General features: G+C 41.7%; 4 protein-coding genes across 5 annotated transcripts in view; 2 read left to right on the top strand and 2 right to left on the bottom strand.

The window, feature by feature from the left end:
• The window catches only part of LOC102193016 (uncharacterized protein KIAA1522 homolog), a 32,299-nt gene extending 22,316 nt beyond the window's left edge, over positions 1-9,983 (bottom strand). The window contains exon 1 of the mRNA XM_005742817.1: positions 9,646-9,983. The gene's annotated coding sequence lies outside the window, so the exon portion shown is untranslated. The remainder of the gene's footprint in view (positions 1-9,645) is intronic.
• Positions 9,984-10,852: 869 nt separating this feature from the next.
• LOC102198175 (syncoilin) lies at positions 10,853-12,946 on the top strand. 2 transcript variants are annotated; one of them, XM_013913274.1, is made up of 5 exons: positions 10,853-11,042; positions 11,274-11,755; positions 12,120-12,530; positions 12,600-12,724; positions 12,820-12,946. In XM_013913274.1, exons 2-5 carry the CDS (start codon positions 11,282-11,284, stop codon positions 12,842-12,844), a joined length of 1,035 nt encoding a protein of 344 aa, XP_013768728.1. In that variant the 5' UTR covers positions 10,853-11,042; positions 11,274-11,281; the 3' UTR covers positions 12,845-12,946. The 2 variants fall into 2 exon arrangements, with proteins under 2 accessions (XP_013768728.1, XP_005742890.1); XM_005742833.2 differs by having other exon boundaries at positions 12,805-12,946.
• A 220-nt stretch (positions 12,947-13,166) lies between these two features.
• On the bottom strand, positions 13,167-18,055 carry LOC102192429 (histone-binding protein RBBP4). The gene is made up of 11 exons (XM_005742815.1): positions 17,902-18,055; positions 17,338-17,485; positions 17,102-17,247; positions 16,201-16,374; positions 15,981-16,096; positions 15,691-15,851; positions 15,469-15,595; positions 15,312-15,389; positions 14,646-14,780; positions 13,992-14,102; positions 13,167-13,859 (listed from the first exon to the last, which is right to left on the bottom strand). Exons 1-11 carry the CDS (start codon positions 17,915-17,917, stop codon positions 13,797-13,799), a joined length of 1,275 nt encoding a protein of 424 aa, XP_005742872.1. The 5' UTR covers positions 17,918-18,055; the 3' UTR covers positions 13,167-13,796.
• An 88-nt stretch (positions 18,056-18,143) lies between these two features.
• Positions 18,144-20,553, top strand: part of zbtb8os (zinc finger and BTB domain containing 8 opposite strand) — a 7,447-nt gene continuing 5,037 nt past the window's right edge. Inside the window, exons 1-2 of the mRNA XM_005742816.2 lie at positions 18,144-18,161; positions 18,389-18,562. Coding sequence (XP_005742873.1) covers positions 18,481-18,562 — 82 coding nt within the window. The 5' untranslated portion in view covers positions 18,144-18,161; positions 18,389-18,480. The remainder of the gene's footprint in view (positions 18,162-18,388; positions 18,563-20,553) is intronic.

Below are 20,553 nucleotides of genomic sequence, written 5' to 3'. Positions count from 1 at the left end.
GCTATCATTTCATAACGTAGCTGACCTTTCACCTTTGACCTCAGAGATAAATAATGTCATCAATTCATCAAGTTAAAATCATGTTTGTGGCAAACGTTGGAATGAAAATGATGTTATGTGAGGCCTTTAGTGTCCTTGACCTTTGCCACAAATTTCTACTTAGTGGTCAGTGGTCAAAGTTAAATAGGGTCCCTCGGTGCACTTGTAAAAATATGACATTCACGATAATAGGATGGATGGACTTTTAGCCTTGCATTTATTTGCATTATTGGTTCAGCTGCCTAATTATGTATTTACAATAGCTTGATTTTATGATGTAATGATTACCAGGGAGAACAATTGCTACGTTGTTGGTGGCTAACGTAGATCCAAAGCAACAAACAACCACACAGACAACAGAAAATTTTAAACTCTTCATAAGCACAGAGGCACAACTCTGGGCAGCAAAACCTAAAAACGACTACAAATATATCCAACATGTATCCCTGGTAGCAAAGTCTATTTTACTCAGACCACTCCTCCTGTGTTTGTGTTTGTGTGTCTCCGTGGTCACTGCTCATTCGGCCAGCACACTCTATCCTACACAGACCTCCTCCAGCCTCTAAACCAAACTTCAGCTCTACAAAGAAAGAACTGGCACCGCTCCCTTCATTCCATAACGTGGAGTCATAATTCACAAAGCCACACCCGTAAGCTCATGCACTGCATACATACAGGCACAGCAGCACGCTAAGAAGAGCAAAAAGACACAAAATTAACAGCAACCAGTGAGTGTGTCCATTCACGCACTTTATTGTCATCCCTCATTGTTTTCCTTTACTATTGTTTTATTCATCACCCGCTGAATGAGCTCATCGCTTTGCTTCCTTCCTCCGCCCGTCACCTTGTTAAACTTCGCTACTCTGAGGCAGATTTCCCAGCCCTGCTCCTGGGGATCTGTAAGCTTACACTGGACTTTTTCCAGCTGTGGTTTTATTAGATGCTTATGTCCAAATCATAGTCTGAAAATAGGGACAAACTCTTAAGATGACAGGAGCTTGTAAGCAGACAAAGAATTAGGGAAGGTGGGAGTTGAGTCTGAGCGAGTAAATTATGAATCCCCCGGTGCAGTCGACAAAGTTCAGGCATAAGTTGTTTCTTTGGCTGCTGTGCTGCTTTTTCCAAAAAGATTTAAGTAACGTGTGAGTAACACAGCCAAACATGTTTCTAGAAAGACTTTGAACCTTAAGTTGGTGAGACATGAAACTAAACCACACAAACCCAAAGTCGTGTTCTCTGAGGATTTACAAATGGGACTTTTTCCAAAACAGCCTCTCATTATCAAAACTGCAACAGGGAAGTGAGACGACTCTGGTCTGGGTGCATCATGTGGAAGATATTTAAGCAGATGTGCACTTTTAAAACCAGATGTTTGACATTCTGTTTATTAAGTAACATTTTCTTTAGTCTTGGGTCAAATCTTGACAAAGTAGGATTCTCATGAGTAAAGAAAATGACACAAGGAATATATAACATCATTTTACACCTGACTCAAACTAATATAATCTTAAGGTTGGTTCCAGTTTGGAGTGTTAAACACCAACTGGGAAGTAATCCCAGAAGTTAAAAAAAACATCTAACATGTGGATCAAGGTCTTAAGGTCTGCATCCCAATCCCTTTTGACCATCCCATGGTCATTACTTTTATATTACAAAAAAAAAAAAAAAAAAAGGGGGGGGGGGGGGGGCGTCATGCTCCTGCTGTAGTTGCACTAAGACTGAAATTAGCTCCAATGTGACTTCAGACTTGCATCAACTGTGGCTGCTTTTGAATCTAAGTAGAAGATGCACTGCTGGAATTGCAGCTTCTAGAGCACAGATTAGAACCCAATCGTGGTATTTCCCACTTAGAAAAAAAATTATTTCCCTTGGATCTGCCACAAACTAAAGCGATATGCATGTCTCTTTTATGAGGCTGTGGGACAGTAACCTTTAATGTTTAAATATATTAGGTTTTCCGTTTCGTAGTTCTAATGTGCAGCTGTCACATTAGAAATAAACAACATTATAAATAGCAAATATACCGGCCATCATAGTGGTGCAGTGGTTAGCATACCAGCCCTGGGTTTAGATGTAGTCTGGGGCCTTTCTGTGTGCAGTTTGGATGTTCTCTCCGTGTCTGCCTGAGTCCTCTCCAGGAATTCCGGCTTCCTCCCACACTCCAAAGACATGCATGTGGTTAGGTTAATTGGCGATTCCAAATTGGCTGCGTGAATAGTTTTCTCTCTATGTGTGTGTGCCCTGTGATAGATTAGCGACCTGTCCAGGGCGTACCCTGCCTCTCACTCTATGACAGCTTGGACAGATACCTGCCTCACACAACCCCAGACTGGATAAACAGAACAATATGGATGGTTAAAAATATAACTTGTTTTGGCAGTCTGTGCCTCGGTACATTATAACCCAAGATTAGTGTTTTCCTGTAGCATTGACGTCATGCATTCATTGCAACAGTGTGGAATTTTGCGGTTGCGGTTTTCTATCTATGTTTTTTCACCCATTTATATCACCACTTTATCCTTATCTAACTTTAACTGTGAGTATGTGACACTCATAGGGATTATTTAATGTGGAAGAAGAGTCATGTGACGTGTGTAACACACCTTTCTATGTGACCGTGCACGGAGCCTGAGAAGCGGAAAGCCAGTCTAAACACAAAAGGTTGATAACCGCTGTCATGATATCTGTTGCCTCCGATTAGGACTTTAGGTTTTGTCAAACCAGCTAATGGAAAGAAAGCCTGGCCATGTTTGAACACCCCTCAGGGTGTTTTGTAAGTATTTCCATGAACAGTTTAAATTCTGACCTGGTGATATTTTTCAAGTCCACTGATTTATCCTGAAGGACACAAAAATGTCACTGGAGCTCAGAAATTCCGAGTTCCCATCCGGAAATGTTTTGTAGAACGCCCACTGAACTCAAACACTCAGAAAGTTGGAGGCACTGAATGTAAACAGTATTTTTGATTTTTTTTAGTTTGTTTCTTTGCTTGTTTTTTAAATCTTGAATTAAAAGATGATGTGTCTTTTTATGCAGATCACTGATCAGGTTCTGTCCATGAAAATATTATGCTGTATTTCTAGTACTACCTGAATGACTTTACCTCGCTAAGAACCCAAACAAATCCTGTTTTTCCTAGCTTTTTCTGGAACGTGCTAACTCAAGAGTGACGTCACTTCCAACTTGCAGTATCTGGATGGCAGCACTCATCCTTGATGAAGCCAGTCCTTGCAGAGATATTTGAGTCCAAACAATGCCGCTTATATGGAAGAAAGAACAGAATTTATTTAGTTTCTGGCCTCACCAGAAAGAAGTTTGCACCCGAACTCATGCCTGAAGTATGCAGTTCAGTCTGAGAGGCTTAAGATGAATACTTGAAGAGCTTCAAAGCTTTTCTAAACATTATACATAATGTGGGTGTTTTTGAAGGAGTTTATCTTAATCTGGACAAGCTGAACTTGTTATCCACTGCCGCACATCTGAAATGACAAAGTGCCAGTGTGTGTGTGTAGCCGGTGCCCCATGAGGAGTGAGCTGCAGTGAAAGGCTAGTAAAAAAGAAAGGGTATCCATCCTTTTCAGAGAAAAGTACAAGGCCTCTCCCCGCACTAAGCCCTGTGTTTCTCCTGCTCCAAATTACAGTCATTAGGGCATGACTAACATCCATGCATCTGCATTGGCTTCAGCCGCCAATAATCAAGACGCCTCTCATGGGAGAAGAAGTGAGTGCAACAACTTCTTGTGTTACTTCCACCTCAGAGGGAGCAGAGCAATACTAAGAAGTCTAGGATGTAGACGAGACCACCCAGCTGATCACTGTCTGTGCAGTCTGGTCACAAAGAGTTGACTCATGCCACAATTGCAACCTGCAATTTTTCATTTTACAAACAAATCTAATTTGGTGACGTACACAGTGGAGTTTCCTTTAAAAAAAAAAAAGTAACCGTTTCTTTCTTTCTTTCATCAGGAAATTTACTAAATGGTTATTTAGACTTTAAAAATTCCTATCACAATTCTTTCTCTAGCAAATAAGTTTTAAACACACCATTACTTTTCAAAATAAAGCATCAAAATGCTAATTACAGAGCTGCTTTATTGCCCCAGCAATTACTAAACACCAAACCTTTGTTACAGTTGACACACAAACTCAGGGCTCAAAAGAATCTAAAATCAGAGCATTTGGGAGGATTTGTAGTGACACAGCACATGTGTGTGTATAATATATTCAGAAAAGATCACAATCAAGACATAAGCTGATTTACAAACAAAAACAGCTGTGTGCCCTTTCTACACGTCTCGCTCTCTCTCTGACACACACACATAAACGAGCGCGTGCGCACGCAAAACCTGCTGTGGTTTTTAAACCCAACCCCAGCCTGCCAGAGCAGGCATGTGTTCCAACACGCTGTTTACTTATCCTTTACAACAGACGTCAAGCTTTGCGTTGGACAGGAGATACTTCTCTAACGCAGCAAACCTCAACGTGGTGTGTCAATACCTACAGAGCGACTGACATTGACAGCAGTGTGTACACACCAGCATGAAGTAAACAGGAGCTGATAATAGTTTACACACTCTTGACAAATAGACTGAGCATATCTGGAAAGACGATTTATTGATTATGGACTACCGACCGCTACAGTATACGCCATTTGGCCGCAATGTTAAAACCAGTGGCGGCTGAAGTACATACATAACTAATATGCAATTTAACGCACCAAATAGTATATGAGAAATTATTCAAAAGGACATAAGTTTGTTTAAATTAGCTTTTGTTTATCTTTGGTTAAAATTTACTTTCCCATGTAATTTGTTGATTTTTTTTTAACTATTTTGTAATGTTGTTGTTAAAGCTGACCTCATGACAAACTTTGAATATCATTCTTCATTTGCATAATGAAGCAGAAATATAAAAGAAAAAAAAACATTATTTATGTCCAAGTACATACAAAGTTAAATTTATAAATAGACAATTAAATAGAAAAAGTAGATACACAAGTGTCTACATATGTTCAAAGGTAAATAAATACGCAGTCATTTTACAGATCAAACTAATTAAAGACTACTTTTATTCCTAACAGTATATTGTTTTTGCTGCATTTTATGGAATTTCTTTGTTTATTTTGTAGTTTTTGACCACTTTGGTGCTACACAGTCCCACCCATCCAAACATTACTGCAGATCAAGTACACAACTCCATGGCAATGGCACTCCCCAGTGTCAGCAGAACTCCCAGCATGGCAATGTTTCCCACTGTAATAGCTCATCTGGTTGATTTGAAAAGAAAATCTTGCTGCAGCCCGTCCAGTCCTCCTCACTGTCTCCTTACTGTCTACTGCCTCATCACGACAAGGAAAAGACAAGAGGGTGTATCATTGATATAAACAGCCACCTCTGAAATCTGTACCCCTCACTGTCCTAGCTAAAGAAAAACCTGCCTAACAACACAGTACAAGGTACTGACCCCGACTTCCATGCTCTTCCTTCTCTGTGTCTGTTCGGGATATGCTGCAACAAGCCTGATCCACAAAGGCCCCACCCCACAAGGACCAAAGTTGTCCATGTCCCCTAGAATAAAGAGCTGTAGTGTGGGCATGAGGGAGACCTAAATGATATCAGGAAGGTGGGTTTCAATGTTGTGGTTAAACAGTCAAAGCCAGCTCGGGAAATTGAATTCCAGAACAAATCCAGGTCTCGTGTCCACATTTAAACAGGCAGGTCAGCTAAGTTACAGCAACATAAAGCAATGACACCAGCCTTGCCTGAGGCAACTGTGGTTACAAATTAAGGATAATACCCCACAGAGCTCACAGAGCTTTCAAACATCTTCCCTTGACAAACCAGCGTGGAGAGAAAAAAGACGGAAAGCTAGCTGTGGCAGGAATAAAAAACAAAACACTAAAGTTAAGCGCACACACCCTCAGCAGATCAGAGCCAAAGTGGAGTATCACAAATACAACTATCACTGTTGTCTTTTTTGACTTCAACAGCCATCTGTGCATTACAGCGACTTCGCACAACACTCCCTTTAAACTGGAGTCTTATCACGTAAATATGAGCAATAGGAATTTCACAAGTAGTTGCATGGGGGATGAGGGGAGGAGGGGGCTAGGGGAAGTGTAACTTTTGACTCCAGTGAGTCATACAGGGAAGCTGATGGAGCAGACTCTGCTGCCTCACAGGGATAAGGCAAAGCCAAGAGGGTGTGGCAATGATACAGACAGCCACCTTTGTTTGAACTAGGACTGGCTCAGTTTAACCAGAAGGCCATTCACATCTAATGCCTGACCTGTTGGTTTCACATGGCACGATCTTAACCTTGCTGGCAGCAAGCAAGGTTAAGATCGGGCTGCAAATGGTTTAGTCACCATAGGAAGAGGAAACATAATAGACCAACAAGCTCATTCTCCTTTAGAGAGAGGAGGAGCGCTTTGGATCTGTTCCAGTCTTCTTTCAAAGACCAGAAAGTTGTTTACAGTAACAGGCAGTTTGGAAAATATCAGTTTTCACACTTAGAGCCATTCTGTAGCTAAATAGCAAGTGTTTAGCAGTGAGAAAACTGGTGTTACTGTTCAGCACCTGCAGGCATCTGTCAGGGCGTTGGCTGTCTTCTTTGGGCATTATCAAACAAAGAAGAGTGCTGCTAAGACTTAAGCTGCCTTGCCTGAACTAGAACTCAGCATATTCATGCAAACACTTGATGTGCAAGTAACGCTGCTGCTGTGATGGATGATGTGGCCACTATAAGAGACAAACTGGAAATACTTAATTCCTACATCTCAAGGCGGTTTTCACAACTGAAACCAGGGACAGCCGGTGAAATGAGACACGTTTTATGGGCCGAGGGAATCTCGAGGAAACCATTCACCATACACCCACCATAAAGGAAGCGACGTCCTCTTTCGGTTTAGACTCAATAGAAACATTTTTGAATACATAATGGCTCCAAATGTCTAGCAGAACTTTCAATCCAGGACCTGGAGCATGAAGACACATGTCATAGATGCAATCTTTTGAGCTGAAAGGTGACATCTTTGTGGTTCTTCTGTTTGCTCCAAAAAGGGTACGGTTTCAGGAAACTGTCATACAAATAAACACAATAACGCCGCAAGGCAATAATGACACAAATGAACCAAAATGCTATGAAGTTAAAGGCGGTTACAGATGGTCCGTGCACGTATGCGTGCGTGTGTGTGCGAGAAAGAGAGACAGATCTGTGGAAGGAAATGCAACTTGGCATGCTGCAAGGGCGCTGTAGCCGTGCAGCAGCTTGTCTGGTAAGAACAGCAGCTGCATTCCTGAGAGATTTATAATTACCGACTGAGGAACTCTTCTTTCCAATCCTGCTTTCATCCCCCCCCCAGCATCAAACACACACACCTCCTCACCCCCTCCATCTATTCCCCTTTTTTTCACCCCATGCAGTGGCCTTCTAGGAGACAGCGCCATGAAAGACAAATGGATAATGGCTGGCGCATGGAAGTCATTTTGAGATAACATTATAATGTGTGGTTGTGTGCGCTGGCCCAGATTGTTGTTCCCTGTGTTTATGCAATATTTTAACTTCTATGGAAACAGGACAGATTGCAAATGGAGGTACTGTAGGTGGGCAACAGCAAAGTGATATCTATTAAATGATAATCTTAACTAGAGGTAAGGTGTGAATGCCAGCGCTTACCTTTTTCAATGCAAAAGCTGGATTTAAAGAGAAAACAAAAAGTCTGGAAAGTTGGCGAGTTGCGACAAAGTCTCGTTTGCTTTGCCTCCAGGGGTTGCTGGGGGTCTAAGTCTGGACTGCAGTCTCTGCAGAGTTTAAAGACCTCTGGACTGACAGGTCAGACGCAGATAAAAAGAAACTGCTGTGCAGCAGCAGTGACCAGCTCACAGAAAAGGCAAACACAGCTGGAGAGCGAGGTTTAAAAATACATCCTGGCATCTTTGTGTCTCCGCTCAGCCCAAGTCAAAACAATATCCTTTCAGTTTAAAGCTCACTCCGTCTGACAGTTGCTTGGCACTGGCAAGTGTGGGAATAAAAACACTTGAAAGAGCTTAGAGCACAACTTATGTGAAGCCTCAGAAAGACACTAAAGTAAACAGCCTCAGTCCCAAATTGAGTAAATCATGATGACTTGGATGGCCGGCTAACAGCCACTGATTGGATTTTTCATCTCTTGATAAGAGCTCATTGATTAACTTAATCATCAGTTAATCTCTCTTATTAATGGCCTGCTTTCTTCCACTCATCAGTCAGGCGTTTCCGTTCTCTGCAGGCCTGCATGACACACAGAAATCAGTCACTCGGTGATCACACACACTCGTGCGCATTTTGTCTCTTGCAACATTCGATTGCTCCTCTTGTTGCCGTTCTTGACCGCCAGCTCTCCCCTTTCCTCCACTGATCTCAGTCACGTGTGAACCACAGCACACAGCTGAACAGCTGCACCTACCTGTCTGCTTACCCAAGATCCGAGTGCACTTACACCCCTTAGCTCCCAGTGTAATCTTCATCCCGGCCATCTCCTCATATCCTTGCCTTTTGTCATCTCATCTCTGCCTTAACATCTGCTCCCCTCCCCAAATCACGGGTTTCTACCGGGTTCCGCCATGCATCCAAAAGTGCTTACACAACGCACCTGTAATGGGTACAAGCCCAAGCATGGCAGGCTGGCCAAGAAGGAGCACCAGTATGTGACACACCCTTTTTAAACAAATGGCTCAGTCTCAGCCTCACCTATTAGAAAGGTATAACAGCTAAACCTGCAGCTAAAAAAAAACAACCCAAACAACTGAAAGTGCTGATTGGTTTTTCAGAGAAGTTTTGATTATTGGAAGCTCATTCCAGACCAAAGTCCAGCAGATGCTGCTGCAGCAGACAGCCAAAAGGGGGAAAGGGAGAGGGAGTCCTAAGGTGGTCGTGTTATCTCCCTCGGGTTAATCAGCAAGCAGTGGGTTATCAAGTGCGTGTTAACTGCCATTTATTAAAAGAAGTGTCAGGGGACTATGCCGTAAAAAGTGTGCTACTGGATCAGTGACTGGACCCAACACAATACCCTTCATTGTCACGAGCTCCATAGCTAAGAGAAGCACTACAGGTCTTAGATTACCTCTGTATAGGATCCCTTAGCTGAGAAGCAACTCTCCCACACCTTGTTTTTCCATACATGCCTATACTCAATATCTAGCCATGGAGTTGCAATTTGAACCAAACTTTATTTTAACAGACTTGAGATCCCTGGTTCTGACATGTATGGACTATTTTTCTTTACTTCTGGGCTAAAATTACCGTACTTATGTTGCCCATAATTAAAAACCTGCATTAGGAAGAAGAAAAATCGTGCTGATATAACAGCTTCACTTCTAAACCTACTTTCTTCACGCCTTCAAAAGCCAGTCAAATCATATTGATCCTTATCTGTTTGTTTTTTCCCTATGCAGGAATATTAAACCCTTTCTCCTAAAATTCACGCCACAGCTCAGTTTCGAGGGACTTTCCCAGCAGGAATTCCAACAAAAAAAAAAAAAATAAATAAAAATAATGCCAACACAATAAGGTAGCCATTAATCTGACGCTTAAGTTGGACAGATAAAAAAGAAGTGTCAGACGTACCGTAACGAAACTTTAAAGACTGATTTAGCCGCTCTCCATTTGAAGCGTCGCCCTGCTTCGCCCTCGTTCTCCAACTCCAAACTTTCAGCGCCCGAAGGAAAACTCCAGGTGAAGCATTTCCGTGAAAAGTTCAACTTCAGGAAACAACTGCAGCCTGGATGTGTTTGCACGCCCGGCTTCAGCCCTCGCGTTTAAGGTGCCAGGAAAGTGTGTCCTCTGCTGTCAGCGTCGTTTGTCTGCGGACGCTTCACTGAAGCAAAATGTGGGACTACCGAGAAAAGTCGCGCCGCAGTCGACCCGAGGTCCCACCTGACGGAGGCTGGGCACACTCAGGTGAGCGCGCGGGTCTGCGGCTGTTGATTTGGCGACATCTAGCGGTGGAACGAGGAATAACGAGCTAATAGCATGGAGCAGACTGGGGAGAAACTGGAACTTAATTTTCCCACGGTTAGTTTACGTTTCAGGTATTTACGTCTGCATTTTTTTTATTCATGAAGACTACTTAAAGAAACTGTAGATAAAAGCTTGCGTGGTTAATAGAGGTGGTCACACCAAATGTTGACTTTCAAGCTCGTTAGAGCTGTACACGCATGTATGTTTGCACACGTTCCCAGCAAAACATAAAGAAACGACGGGTGTCTCAAGACTTTTGCACTGTAATACTGTAATAATACAAAAAGAAAATGTTCTTTGTCCTTCTTTAACCTTTTGGATAGCCTTGAAAATATCCAAAGTTACTAGCATGAAATTTTGTATTTTAATAATATTATATAATAAAAAATATACCTTATTACTTAAAGATGTTCACATCTTTCCGATCACCTCCTTCATTAAATCCATATTCACATGTCTGAGTGTGTGTTTGTTTCCACTTGTCTGCGAGGAGTGTGATAGGCAGTATGCAAAACACCTCAAACAAATACTGTTACATAAATCATGCAAACTTGGTCAGCTGAGCTGAGTCCTGGAGGAAGATATTAATTGAAAAGCATGCACGGTCCTGCTAATGTCAACACCTTTGCCTGTAAGGTAGTCTGGAGTACACTTGTGGAAAGTTATTGCTCAGCTCAGCTTTCCACCATGATGTCACTACCTTCTTAAACACACATTGAAACAGGTTGTGAAGAAGGGTAAATATAGCTCTCTGTGGCACCCGGGCTGGTCCGGACATGCGCTAACTGCCACATCCAGAGCACACTGAGTCTGCTTCCAGCACTGACACAGTTTGTGAGCCCATGAGGGAGTCTTAGATAGAGTTTCTCCCAGGCCTTCAGTGTTATTAATAAACACAAAGTGTGCCTCCGTTTTCCTGGAGACAGACACCGCAGACCTCTTTCTAACAGAAAACCGTGCTAACACAGTAACTGCCTGAACATTTAGTCGGACTGCCAGTTAACGTAAGTACACATCTATGTTAATAAAAGCTGTTTCTTTAATTATTTGACAGGTTGAAAGGTTCTGTAGTGTGAAGCTTTAGGACAGGCCTCTCAACTTTAACAGCTATCAGAATGATTGATGTGTTTGCCTTTACAGTTCATTCCTCTTAACAATCTGTAAAGGAATAAGTGTTTTGAAAACCACAGTCTTACCAGGTGTTGTTTTTAATGGCTCTCGCCTTGTTTTCTTAGATTCTCTCATGGATGATCAAAGCTCAGTACAGGATGGGAACTTCATGTTATCTACTGATGACTCACATGTGCAACTGAGATTTTCTGAAGATATCTCACCGAGCAACCGCACAGACTCTGAAACACTAGGTAGATTTGCTCAAGATCCTATTCTACGCTCGGAACAGGTGGACATGGAGAGCTTGGGTGAACTCTTTGAGTACTGCATACAGCGAGTATCCCATCTAGAGAGGCAAAGAGATGTGCTGATACAGGAGCTTCTGGTTCTGCAGGAACCTATGCTGCAAGTTGTGGGGCACCTGAGAGCGAAGCTGGAGGGAACACGCAAGCTTCTCGCTCTGGCTCAGCTGGATTATGTTACGGTTTGTGAGGATGTGCAACAGGTAAAGAGGAAACTGTTCACCACAACCAGAGACTGCATCCAGAGCCAGGTGAAGCTAGCCGAGCAGGAGTACGAGGTGGCTCAGTCTGCTGTTACTCAGGTAGAAACCACAGGCTTTACATTTAATGATGATTTACTTCTGTAGTGTAGGTTTGCTTAGTATAGCAACATCACATAAAACTTGGGGTCATCATGGCTGCAGCTTGTTTATGGTTTGATTTTCCGTTATTTGAGTATCATGAGTATGAGTTCTTGTTGTTTTAGTTCTAGCTACTGTTTGCACCCTATAGAAAAATTAGCAATCAGATAAATTCATGTACCCAACTAAGCTACTGGGTAGTTTCCATTTCCACTCTCTTGCTATATGGGATCCTTTTATTTGCTGAATGTTTTTACCCACAGATAAAAATAGCCTCCATTATCAAATTTAATACTTTTCATTCTTATTTTACATCTCTTCATAGGAAGAACTCAAGGCTCAAATTCAAAGTCTGACCCAGGAGTTGGTGCAGCTGGAAAACGCCCACCAGAACCAGCTCAATTCCCTCCGTGATCAGGCCACTAAGCCTTGCAGGCCCAGGGCCATGAGTGACATCAGCCAGTGTCGCCAGGCCTCCATCAGACTGCAGCGAAGGCTCAGTGGCAGTGTGAAGATGTTGGAAGGCTGGTACGAGCCTCGCCTCATGGTTCTGCTGAAGAGAAGGCAGGTTGGGGAGGAAGCTTTGAGAAAAACCAGGGAGCAGGCAGTGGACCTGAGAGCCGGGCTGAAGCCTCTGAGAGAGGAGATACAGAGGCTGGAGGTGCAGAGATCATGTCTGGAACAGAGGATCACTCTTTTGGAGACAGAGCGGCAGGAGAGCACTGCACAACATAAGGTACAAGAGAGGTTGGATAGAACAGATGTTCAGTAAAACTAGATGACAGTATGTTTTTATTTTATGCAGAAGACTGTGGAGAAACTAAGAAAGACTCTGAGAGAACTAGAAGTGGAGTTTGAGGTTCAGAGAAAATCGAAGAAAGGCTTGGAAGATCTTAAAGATGGCCTTTTAGCAGAGCTGACATTTCTGAGGTGGGTTTATCCCAATCATTTCTGCTTTAACTTAGTAAAAGTCAAGATAATAAATGAATAATAAACTTATTTTCTTGTAGGGGCTGTGAACTCAGTGACATTACAGAGGAAGAGTCATAAGTTTCAATTTCCCGAGACATAAGACATGAGACCAAATCACAACGCTGACATTATGGTAAATGGACTGGTTCTTTTATAGCGCTTTTCTACTCATCTGAGCACTCAAAGCACTTTACACAACTTGTGCATTCACCCATTCGCACAAGCACATCTTTCTAAGTGCTTCATATAGCTAACATTCACACACATTCATACTCCGATGGATCGGAGAGCAATTTGGGGTTAGTATCTTGCCCAAGGATATTTGGCATGTAGGCTAGGGGAAGCCAGGAATCGAACCACCAACCTTCCGATCAGTGGATGACCTGCTCATGTAATGGGTGAGCTACAGCCACCCCATTACATGTTTGAAAATGCGGTCTACTTAATGCAAGCGTCTTGTTACTCGCTCACATCCGACTTAACATCTAAAATGTTGTGCCAAGAAAACAAAGCAAACAGCTTTACTGTAAATATTTTTATATGAATATACTTAAGTACACAAAAGATCAGATGCAGAGAAAATGCAGAGAGAAAAACAAAACACATACAAGTGACAACACAATTTGGGGGAATTTCATACTACAAATACCAGGCAAATTAAAAGGATCAACCTACAGTATGTACAATAACATTTAAAAATGGATCTTCCACAGAAATGTTTCTGCTCAACTAACCAAGATGGAAGAAATAAAACCAACAAAATGCACACTTAGGTGATCATAAACATGTCTGTGGTTTCATCACGAGTCAGATTTCAGTTCGAAAAACTAAAAAGATCTAAAAACCTGATCATTAGAGACCTTTTCTTAAACATGTCACGTGATGACATGGCAGCATTTTATTCTTTTATTTTCTACAAAACACTGCTGCTCAAAATGTATTTTAAAAAGACTGCTTTTTCACCCAGTGCTGGTAAACGGATCCATTTTTAATGAGCAGGTCAAAAGAAGAAGACACGTGGAGACCGGACTCATGCCTGGACTTCTGAATCTGCGGCACCTTCTGGGTCCTCGTCATTGTAGATATTTTCAGCCTGCAGATAATTGCCAAAAAAATAAAAGATTTTTAATGTAACTGCTCTTCTATGTTATAATAATAAATGCACTTTACTATTCAAATCCTCGCTGTGTTGTAACTGATCGAGTTTTCTTTACAAAGCCTTTACCATCTGCCACACTTGCATGATGTTGTCCTCTGATACTGAACAGATGACCCACGGCTCGTTGGGGTTCCAAGAGAAGTCTGAGATCTTAGCTGTGTGTCCTCCGTGGATGAACTGAAACGAAATGAAGCAGAAAGATTTAGCACAATGATCGAGATTTAGCTTAAAAAATAAAACAAAGCCAATGTTTGAAAGCAAGATTACAGTATTTCCTACACAAAGACTTAGGCATGCTCTTCCAGTGTGGTGGTACCTTACTAACAGACCAACCAAGTCACTGTTAAGGCAGTGACCACTGCCTCTCTAGAAAAATCATGTAGCTTGCTGGACTCCAACTCTATTGTCATGGATTGCATTTGGTGACAGTAGTCCTTGTACTGCTCTACAGAGCCGCTGCAAGCTGCAGGGTCACTACACTAACTACAAACTGCAGCAGGTGGAGAAGTTCGTGTGCCAGTAGACATTTCTCAGGCTGCTGAGCAGAACAATGATTATCATCACCAGCTGCAGTCCATGCATTGGTGGAGCTATAATCCATCTGCTGGACAAGACTCTTACTGGAGAGTGTGGGTGCATAGAGCCTCTGACGTCACCACAAATATGCTCATTTTGTTGAGAAAAACTGCATCATCACCACCGCTCATTGTCACAACTCACCAGCAGCTCAGGAGGGCCATCCTCAGCATCCTCTGGTGACTGCTCCTCTCCAATCTTACTGAGGTCCCAGACGTTGAGCCGCCTGTCGGTGCCGCTGGAGGCCAGGATGGTTTCGTTATGAGGAGACCACTGAACCTGTTGGAAAAAGATGTGGATATGAAACCTCTGCAATTAAGTCCCCCCTTGCAGTACTTTGGTGAATATAATTGTAAATATTATATCTATACAAAGAATTAAATATTCAACCCTAAATTCCAAGGGTACAAGCAAGTGTACAACCAAAAGCTTTAAACAATTCACCATCACATATTTTCACAAGTTACTACAAAGTCCTACAATCCTTTTTCTCAAAAATGTTTTTCCCAAAGTTGAAAAATTTTAACTCCTGCATCAGACAACACTGTTTTCCACCAGTTCACCTCATTGTATTGACTTTGTATGCAACTGTAACAGCAAACAACTTCCTGACAGTTTATCTTTTTGTTAACTTAATTATATAAATAGCAATTGCATTTCATCTTTTGTAGCCAAAAGCTAGTTATTCACCAGAGACATATTTCAGCCTAAATAGCCTCACTCCACAATGGAGTTAGTGAGCTGAAACATTCAAGCCGAAGTTTGCACAACAACAACTACAGATTTATTGCGAGGAAGTTCACTTCTTACCTGGAAGATCTCGTCCTTGTGGGATTCAAACGAGTGAAGCTTCAGCTTCAGGTTCCTCAAGTCCCAAAGAGCCACAGTCTGCAAGTAAAAGGAGGCCAATTCAGTACAGCATCAAGATGCTATTTCACTGTAACTGTCTGAAAGAAAGACACCTCACCTTATCTGCAGAGCCAGTGGCAAGAATGAACTCGCTGTAAGGATTGAAAGACAGGCAGTTGACCTCAGCAGTGTGGGCGTCCACTGCATGGCTGGGCTTGGAGGTGTTGTTGGACCGCGTGTCCCAACTGTTCCAAAAACAGACAAAAGCACCAGTGTCAGGAAGAAATGTGAAACTGAACAACAACTTTGTTTTTAATGAGTCATCGCTGAGGCTGCTTACATCATGAGTTTCTGGTCATCTGCCACAGATCCAAAGAGCGATTCGTGGAGAAGGTGCCATGAGACGTCCTCCACCACAGCAGTGTGGCCTGTGAAGATAGTCTTGGCATCCACAATCTTCCCCTCTTTGGGAACTGTGCTGATATCCCACAGGCATATAGTCTGCAGAGAGCACAGACGAATGTTAAAAAAGAAAGAAAAAAAAGTAGTAACAAATGATTTGTAATGTGATAGAAGACAAAAAATCATTTTAACAAGAATAAGGCAGGCATGTCAAGACAGGTTTCTTACGTGGTCATCAGAAGCACTAAGGAGACAGCCACTAAGGTTTGGGTTCCATGAGAGGCCATAGCCCTCCTTCTGGTGGCCCCTCAGACGGAGATCTGGGGTGCATTCTCCAGAAGGGTCTTTAACAGAAATAATGTCAGTGTTAAAAAGCCTGTAGAGCTTCAAATGTAGCGACACATGATATGCAGTTATGCAAGAAAAAGTGTTCTTTCTGCAAACCTACCCGGCTTGGAGGGGTGCTTTGTGTAATCAAAGACTAGCACATCACTGGTGGGGGTCTTGGTGGCAATGATGCAAGGATTCTGAGGCATGTATCGGGCTCTGTTCACTTCTCCTTCATGGTTGATCTTGATCTCAATCTCTATTTTCCCACTAACAGATCCAAAACCTCCAAACTCTGAAACAAAAAGACAACAGATACATGAAGCTCTTCCATTCCATGAAGCAGGTTTTAGGGTGACCTATGCACCAGGGATTTTTATGTATTTTTTTAGACAAAAAAATGCAACCCTTAAGTTACGTAGTGTGTCATTTATGCCCAATGTTCCTGTTAACCAGTTTTGCTCTTAATAAAATGTTTAATAAACAGAACTTTAAAAAAGCGATTTAAAAAGTACGTAACCCACTATTCTACTTGTTCAGCTGACATTCACTATTGCCCTTGCTTCGTTGAATGAGGTTCAATTTGATTCATGCTGTTACATACGTTATTTCCTTTTCCTTCCTCTTGTGAGCAGAGTTGCCCATAGCCAACAATGTTGTTCTTTCTGCACCATCACACAATTATCAATAAGCTATATAGGAGTTGGATAGCGCTACATTAACAATGTGCAGAATTAAAAGACTACTGAAATGTCCTCCAAACCCTCTGCATTCACCAGGTCTAACAACATTTTCTGGTGGAAGTGTACTAGTATTACTGTGTTAAAGTTGGATTAGATCGATTAAATCAATATCATCCAAAACCAGCTTAGGCATGTGAATTAGTCTGTTCATAAGTGTTATTTCCATGTTTTGCATGTAAAGATCCCTTGAGAACACTAGGAAACTATAAGTTATTCTATGACCTCTTACTGGTGGTGCTCTTGTAACATAGGTTCTCAGTGGACTTTTTATGCTCTCACCTCCTTTCTCGCTGTCATAGTGTGAAGCATCAAACTGCGCATCATCATTCGGCAGTTGAACGCTGGCAATTACGAGGTGATTCTGCTCATCAGAAGTATGGGTCCCCAGAACCAGCCTGTGCACACTGTAGTCCTTTCCCTCTGGTCTGTGGACATATCGCATGATATTTACATATCTGCTACAGTATCTTGTTGTGACTTGGAGCCTGAAAAGGTGTTGCACAACTCCCATTTACCTGGTGACATCTGGGAGCCATTGAGCAGTGAGGCTTGGCCACTCCAGAGCATGGGTCATGACCAGATCATAGAGGAAAGGGGTGTTCTTCTTCCAAATCTTATACTCCTCGTTGATCACCCTTTCCTCCACAGCGTCATCAAAAGCCGCTGCAACAGTAACATTTAACACAAAGCTACGTTATAGTCAAATTTACAAACATATGCAGCAGCTACTTGAGGAAATCTTTTCCTTCCTAGCGTTTTAGCTGATTTTATCAATAAAGTAACAGTAGCACACAATGCTAGAGCAGCTGTCGCCCATATAAATAAATAATGCAGTCTTTCTGAAGATTATTATAGTGGGGCAGTATATCTGACTTCACTGGTTTAAAACCCTTTTCACCGGCGCGTTAGCAGCTAATGCTAACATCAGCTAACAGCTAGCTGAGTGCTTTCTAACAATGAAAGGTGATGCTGGCTGGCGCGCCAACCACCACCGCTACATCCTGATTCGCATTTTCTGTCACTCTCGACAGCACACACACATAAATAACGTTCTCGTTAAAAAACGTAGACGTCCTTACCGTCTTTATCAGCCATTGCGTGGTTATAATACCGTTACTAATGACAAAATAAGTAATTTTTAGGGAGAGCGCTCAGAAGACAGCACGACGACTCGCAATGGCGCCAACTCCATAGAACGCGCCTAGCCAATCATAGTCGACGACAAAACCGACAGGAAGTCGTTACACGACACATCCGGTGCTGTGCCAAAAAAGTAACTTCCGGTATTTGCAAACGATAACGATACTACTAATAATAGGTAGTATTTAGGCCGTTTTGAGTAAGTTGGCCATTTTTCATGACAGCTGAATGCCCTGTTTTGCAAGGACTAGCTCTATAACATATACATACGCGTATATGCTCTATAAACTCTCTAGAGGTTCCTATTGCTAGTAATTTTTACAATTTATTATTTGTTTAATTATTTCTGTTAATATATCCATTGTGTAACAATGAAAAAAGAGAGCGAAGAAAAAAATAAGTGTTCTTCGTCTTTCACGGAAGTAGTACGGTGAGTCAAGCCTGCCCGGAAATTCAAGAAGAACACACGGACATGGTCTAGATAAACGTCTGCCTTTTTCAACAAGCTTCGATCTACAATGGACGATCGTGTGTTAGACTTGACAGAGGCACAGGAAGCTGTCAAATCCAAATACCCGCCGATCAACAAGAAATATGAATGTAAGTGCGAAGTTATGATACTTAAAGTCGGAGCACCAACCACGATGCTGGTTTCAATGGAAGTCTAAATTTCCGAGTTGTCAATATTTTAAGCTGGACCGCCCCCTCATGTCACCACCAACAATCACCCCGACTATAACTGGGCTCTGTTCATAAACGTGTGGGAGCGGTGCTTTTGAACGAAAAACAAACAAACTGTGTTCTCAAGGCGAAAAACAAATCCTGATTTTTCTTCCCGATCGTACTTTGAGTTCCAGTTGAAAATTCCACGTGGGAAATGAAAACTCCGACTTCCAATGCCAATAGTTCCTTTACCATTACTTGATTTATCAAAACAACGTCACAGAAAGTCTAGTTTAATTTTGATTTCAGTGAGCTAAAAGGATTGTTCGTGTTAAATTTTGTCTCAAAATTCAAATTCAAAAAAGATCTTTAATATGTCCAGTTTTTTTACATTTGTGTGAAAGAGATTTTATTTTTCACGAAACTATACAGTCCTGTGAAAAATGTAGTACAACCTTACTCTTTCAGGTAAGCAGGAGGTAGGTGCTGTTAATCAAATGCACCTGATTAACTGATCACCAACAAATGTGGCCAATTATAAACAAAAAAGCAGGTTTGCCAACTTCCTATTTATGTCTCCTGGGCCCTATTTCAGGAAGCCGGTTTAGAAAACTCAGAGTTAAAAATGATACTCAGGGTTGAGTAACCCCGAACTGTCCAACTCGGAATATTCGGTTTCAGAAAGGCTGATAACAATTAGTTCAATCAACGCGGAGTTGCTTTAACCCCAAGTTAAGCGCGCGCACGAGGATACATAAAGCCCTGATTACAGCAAATCCAGCATGTCCAAATTAACACTGTCGGATTTGATTTCAACACTATTAAAGTGTCTATATGGGTCCACACCAGAGAGTGTTAATTTAACTCTTTTTGGAGAGTTGGTACGTTAACTCTGATTTGGTGTTAAACACCAAATCTGTCTGGAGTTGATAATTTAACACTTGGTGTTAAGAGTTTATATATTAACTCTCAAAGAGTATTTTAGTTTAACTACGTAAGAGTTATCTTCTAATTCATTCTAAAAAGCGGGAATTTTACTGTTCTGAACTTCTAGAAGTTTATTTTGGAAATAAACATTTACTAAAAAGATGCAATGGTTTTTGAAAAACATTTATTCTGAACTGTGCACCACAATTTCTAAACATTTTCTGAAAGATGTAACAGTGTACATGTTCTCACTTTCATTAGAATTTTGTTTATCAAAAGGTCTGACATGGTAAATGCAAATAACAGCATTCTCATCATTTATTGCTTCAATACAATATGCATGTCCTTCATTCATCCCTCTGTGGAACTTCAACGCACTTCTGCTCTCCCCCATATTCCATCTTCACAAGCATATCCTGTGTGGAGATTGGATAAAAATTAGTTGACACTAATTAATGGCACAAATAATCCAGTAAACAATTGCAGCACAGTAAAAAAAAGGAATCCTTTTTGAGCCATTACTTGTGTAAAGTATTTTCCCAAAAGCCAAGGACACAGACAACAGGTAATACTGAACTAAATGTAAAACCGCAACCTTTTTCATTTTTACCTAAACCGTGTGCACAAAACTCTGGAGGGATCTATGCTAACGTAGAATCGAGTCAGGACGCCTGCTACTGCTGTTTGCTCGTTTTTGTTTTTTTTTAATCGGCGATCGTTTTCAGGCTTCAAGCAGCACCATTATACCAACATTTCACATTCTTGTTTTAGGCGTATTTGACCAAAGGTTTGACTGAAAATTCACATGCAAGCTTTTTTCAAGGCTGTGGTATTTGCCCGCAAACAATACCTTTCAGCTAGCTAAAACAGAATGTTATGCTATCACCGAGCAACATGGCTAATGCCTTTCACACAGCTTTGTCTCAACTCCAAAGAGCCACAGAAGTAAAAGCTCATAATAATAATTGAAACAATCTTTGAAAAAAATGACTTACCAAGCA

Source organism: Pundamilia nyererei, unplaced genomic scaffold, assembly GCF_000239375.1.
Source record: "Pundamilia nyererei isolate P.nyererei 1_Seehausen unplaced genomic scaffold, PunNye1.0 scaffold00123, whole genome shotgun sequence".
NCBI classification, from domain to species: domain Eukaryota; kingdom Metazoa; phylum Chordata; class Actinopteri; order Cichliformes; family Cichlidae; genus Pundamilia; species Pundamilia nyererei.
This window is presented reverse-complemented; position numbering and strand designations above follow the sequence as displayed.

What these genes read in the sequence shown, in the direction of transcription:
- LOC102192429 (XM_005742815.1), bottom strand. An exon ending in CCACTGGCTCTGCAGATAAG is followed by an intron (nt 15,390 to 15,468) that starts GTGAGGTGTCTT and finishes TTTTACTTGCAG; the next exon opens with ACTGTGGCTCTTTGGGACTT. An exon ending in TCATGCAAGTGTGGCAGATG is followed by an intron (nt 13,860 to 13,991) that starts GTAAAGGCTTTG and finishes AATTATCTGCAG; the next exon opens with GCTGAAAATATCTACAATGA.
- LOC102198175 (XM_005742833.2), top strand. Translation starts at nt 11,282, where the DNA reads ATGGATGATCAAAGCTCAGTACAGGATGGGAACTTCATGTTATCTACT. An exon ending in CTCAGTCTGCTGTTACTCAG is followed by an intron (nt 11,756 to 12,119) that starts GTAGAAACCACA and finishes ATCTCTTCATAG; the next exon opens with GAAGAACTCAAGGCTCAAAT. An exon ending in GCAGAGCTGACATTTCTGAG is followed by an intron (nt 12,725 to 12,804) that starts GTGGGTTTATCC and finishes ATTTTCTTGTAG; the next exon opens with GGGCTGTGAACTCAGTGACA.